Source organism: Arachis stenosperma, chromosome 7, assembly GCF_014773155.1.
Source record: "Arachis stenosperma cultivar V10309 chromosome 7, arast.V10309.gnm1.PFL2, whole genome shotgun sequence".
NCBI classification, from domain to species: Eukaryota; Viridiplantae; Streptophyta; class Magnoliopsida; order Fabales; family Fabaceae; genus Arachis; species Arachis stenosperma.
Genome location: NC_080383.1, coordinates 68,924,799 through 68,929,512, shown reverse-complemented (window position 1 = coordinate 68,929,512; position 4,714 = coordinate 68,924,799). Strand labels below are relative to the sequence as shown.

General features: G+C 40.9%; 1 protein-coding gene and 1 non-coding gene across 2 annotated transcripts; one reads left to right on the top strand and one right to left on the bottom strand.

Annotated features, from left to right (window-relative positions):
* Positions 1-2,604: 2,604 nt before the first annotated feature.
* Positions 2,605-3,288, bottom strand: LOC130939894 (uncharacterized). The gene has a single exon (XM_057867962.1). It carries the CDS (start codon positions 3,286-3,288, stop codon positions 2,605-2,607), a length of 684 nt encoding a protein of 227 aa, XP_057723945.1.
* A 648-nt stretch (positions 3,289-3,936) lies between these two features.
* Positions 3,937-4,040, top strand: LOC130942354 (small nucleolar RNA R71). The gene has a single exon (XR_009070927.1). It is a non-coding gene; the product is annotated as a small nucleolar RNA R71 (small nucleolar RNA).
* The last annotated feature ends 674 nt before the right edge of the window (positions 4,041-4,714 follow it).

Genomic DNA, 4,714 nt, shown 5'->3' with positions numbered 1-4,714 from the left:
AGATTTGATTTGAAAAAGATTTGATTTTGAAAAGATTTTGAAAACTTGAAAAATTTGAATTGAAAATAGAATCTTCCCTCTTGTGCCATCCTGGCGTTAAACGCCCAGAATGGTGCACATTCTGGCGTTTAACGCCCAAAGCACTACCCTTTTGGGCGTTAAACGCCCAGCCAGGCACCCTGGCTGGTGTTTAAACGCCAGTTTTCCTTCTTCACTGGGTGTTTTGAACATCTAGCTTTTTCTGTATAATTCCTCTGTTGTATGTTCTGAATCTTCAATTCTCTGTATTATTGACTTGAAAAGACACAAATTAAAAATATTTTTGGATTTTTAATAATGAGGAATAATCAAAATGCAACTAAAATCAAATAAACAATGCATGCAAGACACCAAACTTAGAAGTTTGTATACTACTTACACTAACAAAATGAGAATGCATATAACAAAACACTCAAGTCAAGAGAATTCAAAGATCAGAGCAAAGAAATCATCAAGAACATCTTGAAGATCACTTAAGACACATGAATGAATGCAAGAAGAACAGAAACATGCAATTGACACCAAACTTAACATGAGACTCTAGACTTAACAAGAAACATACAAAATTTTTTGTTTTTATGATTTTGTAATTTTTTTTTGGATTTTTCGAAAATTAAGTGGAAAAGAAAATAAAGGTATCAAAATTCTTAATGAGAATTCCAAGAATCATGCAATGTTAGTCTAAAGCTTCAGTCTAAAGAAATTAGACATGGCTAGCCAAGCTTCAGCAGGACATTACATTCAAGAGCTAAATTGATGAGAATCAATCAGCTTTGGTGATGATAAGAGCATCACCTCGAAACACTAGAATTCATTCTTAAGAACTCTGAAGAAAAATACCTAATCTAAGCAACAAGATGAACCGTCAGTTGTCCATACTCGAAACAATCCCCGGCAACGGCGCCAAAAACTTGGTGCACAAAATTGTGATCATCAATGGCTCCATCAACATGGTACGCTCAATTACAATCTCAACTCTTTATCACAACTTCGCACAACTAACCAGCAAGTGCACTGGGTCGTCCAAGTAATAAACCTTACGCGAGTAAGGGTTGATCCCACGGAGATTGTTGGTATGAAGCAAGCTATGGTCACCTTGTAAATCTTAGTCAGGCAGATTCAAATGGTTATGGATGATATATGAATAAAACACAAAACAAGGATAGAGATACTTATGTAATTCATTGGTGAGAATTTCAGATAAGCGCATGGAGATGCTTTGTCCCTTCCGTCTCTCTGCTTTCCTACTGTCTTCATCCAATCCTTCTTACTCCTTTCCATGGCAAGCTGTATGTTGGGCATCACCGTTGTCAGTGGCTACAATCCCGTCCTCTCAGTGAAAATGTTCAACGCACCCTGTCACGGCACGGCTAATCATCTGTCGGTTCTCAATCAGGTTGGAGTAGAATCCATTGATTCTTTTGCGTCTGTCACTAACGCCCAGCCTTCAGGAGTTTGAAGCTCGTCACAGTCATTCAGTCATTGAATCCTACTCAGAATACCACAGACAAGGTTTAGACCTTCCGGATTCTCTTGAATGCCGCCATTAATTCTAGCTTATACCACGAAGATTCCGATTAAGGGATCCAAGAGATATCCACTCAATCTAAGGTAGAACGGAGGTGGTTGTCAGGCACACGTTCATAGGTGAGAATGATGATGAGTGTCACGGATCATCACATTCATCAACTTGAAGAACAAGTGATATCTTAGAACAAGAATAAGCTGAATTGAATAGAAGAACAATAGTAATTGCATTAATACTCGAGGTACAGTAGAGCTCCACACCTTAATCTATGGTGTGTAGAAACTTCACTGTTGAAAATACATAAGAACAAGGTTCAGGCTTGGCCGAGAGGCCAGCCCCCAAATGATCTAAGAACTAGACGTCCAAAGATGATCAAAAGATCTAAAATGATCCAAAGATCCAAATATCCAAAGATCTAAAGATGAAAATACAATAACAAAAGGTCCTATTTGTAGAGAACTAGTAGCCTAGGGTTTACAGAAATGAGTAAATGTCATAAAAATCCACATCCGGGCCCACTTGGTGTGTGCTTGGGCTGAGCATTGAAGCTTTCATATGTAGAGACTTTTCTTGGAGTTAAATGCCAGCTTTTATGCCAGTTTGGGCGTTTAACTCCCATTCTTGTGCCAGTTCCGGCGTTTAACGCCGGGCATTCTTAAGCTAATTTGGAACGCCAGTTTGGGCCATCAAATTTCGGGTAAAGTATAAACTATTATACATTGCTGGAAAGCCCAGGATGTCTACTTTCCAACGCCGTTAAGATCGCGCCAATTGGGCTTCTGTAGCTCCAGAAAATCCACTTCAAGTGCAGGGAGGTCAGAATCCAACAGCATCTGCAGTCCTTTTCAGTCTCTGAATCAGATTTTTGCTCAGGTCCCTCAATTTCAGCCAGAAAATACCTGAAATCACAGAAAAACACACAAACTCATAGTAAAGTCCAGAAAAGTGAATTTTAACTAAAAACTAATAAAAATATACTAAAAACTAACTAAAACATACTAAAAATAATGCCAAAAAGCGTATAAATTGTCCGCTCATCATGCTCGTTTCAGGGTCTTGTCTGTCTTTTCCAGTGAGATCTTAATAGGTTGCACCTCTTGGATCCCTAGCTTTCTCATCACAGAGAAAGGCATAAGAATGATGCTTGACCCAAGGTCGCACAATGCCTTCTTAAAAGTGATGGTCCCTATCGTACAGAGGATCAAGAAGCTTCCGGTATCTGGCAGCTTTTGAGGCAGCTTCTTTTGGACTAGGGTGATGCATTCCTTGGTTAACACCATAGTCTCATCTCCTTTTAGAGCCGTCTTTTCAGAGATAGCATGTTTTAGACAGGCCATTGAGGGGGGTTTCTTCTCCAATAGCTCTGTAAAAGAGATATTAACTTGCAACCTCCTGAGGACTGCCAGAAACTGAGCAAGTTGCTCGTCTTCAGGCTTCTCTTGCAAGGTTGGAGAAGGTTGCTCTTCAGGCTCCTTCATTTCTAGAGGAACATGCATGGGGATACTCTTAGTATCCTCCTGAGCCTTGTTCTTCTTCAGTTCCTTAGTAGCAGGTGCCCCTTTGGGTTCAGCCTCAGCTTCCATACTGACGGCCTTACACTCCTCTTTTGGATTTACTGCTGTGTTGCTTGGAAGAGTATTGGAGGGAGCCTCAAGTATCCTCTTGCTCAGCTGACCTACCTGTATCTCCAAATTCCAAATGAATGACCTAGTTTCTGCCATGAAACTATGAGTGGTCTTAGAGAGGTTAGAGACTATAGTAGCCAGGTCAGAGAGGCTTTGTGTGGGTGTCTCCATCTACTGCTGAGAGGGTTGGAATTATCTGTTATTGAACCTGTTTTGATTGGTTCCACCCTGATTATTGTTTAAGCCTTATTGAGGCTTCTTCTGATCTCTCCACCCGAAGTTAGGGTGTTTCCTCCATCCCTGATTGGAAGTATTCGAATAGGGATTATTATTGGTATTTTTGGAGGAGTTTCCCATGTAGTTCACCTCCTCCATGGTGGTCCAAATGTTGTCACCAGCGTCCCCTTTATAAACTTCCTCTTAAGAATTGGCAGGTGAGCTCTGCACTCCATTTAAGTGTTGGGAGATCATGTTGATCTGCTAGGACATGAGCTTATTCTGTGCCAAAATGGAAACTAGAGTGTCCACCTCCGTGAGTTCTCTCTTCTGAGTAGCCCTAGTGTTCACAGGGTTCCTCTCAGAAGTGTACATGTATTGGTTGTTGGCAACCATTTCAATTAGCTCCTACGCCTCCTCAGGTATCTTCTTTATGTGAAGTGAGCCACTAGCAGAGTGATCTAGTGACATCTTGGACATCTCAGAGAGGCCATCATAGAAGATCTCCAATATGGTCCACTTGAGATCATGTTAGGAGGGCATCTTCTGATCAGCTGTTTGTACCTCTCCCATGCTTCATAGAAGGATTCTCCCTCTTTCTGTCTGAAAGTCTGGACTTCCACCCTAAGCTTGCTTAACTTCTGAGGTAGAACGAACTTGGTCAGAAATCTATTGACCACCTTCTCCCATGTATCCAGGCTCTCCTTAGGCTGAGAATCCAGCCATAGCCTTGCTCTATCCCTTACAGCAAAGGGGAAGAACATGAGCTTATAAACCTCTAAGTTCACTCTATTAGCCTTGATAGTATCACAGATATACAGGAAATCAGATATGAACTTGTTGGAGTCCTCTTGCGGGAGTCTATGAAACTGGCAATTCTATTACACCAGAGTAACCAATTGAGGCTTAAGTTCAAAGTTCTTTACACCAATGGCAGAGATGGATATGCTGCGCCCATAGAAGTTAGATGTGGGTATAGTATAAGAGCCAAGGACTTTTCTTGCGTCTCCTTCAACGTTTGGATTAGCTGCCATGACTGTATCTTCAGCTTCTTATTCTAGGGAGTTTGTGAGATTCCTTCCGACTCTGCTAGCTTGAGCTTGTTGCAAATGCCGCCTTAAGGTCCTCTCAGGTTCAGGATCAGGATCAAGAAGGACTTTCTTATCCCTGTTCCTGCTCATAAACAAGAAGAAATAAACTAAGAAAAGGAAAAGAAGGGAGCCTCTATGTCAGAGTATAGAGGGCTCCCTGTGAGAAATTCTAATAAAGAAATCAAATGAGATAAAGTAAAAAAAATTTGAAAATA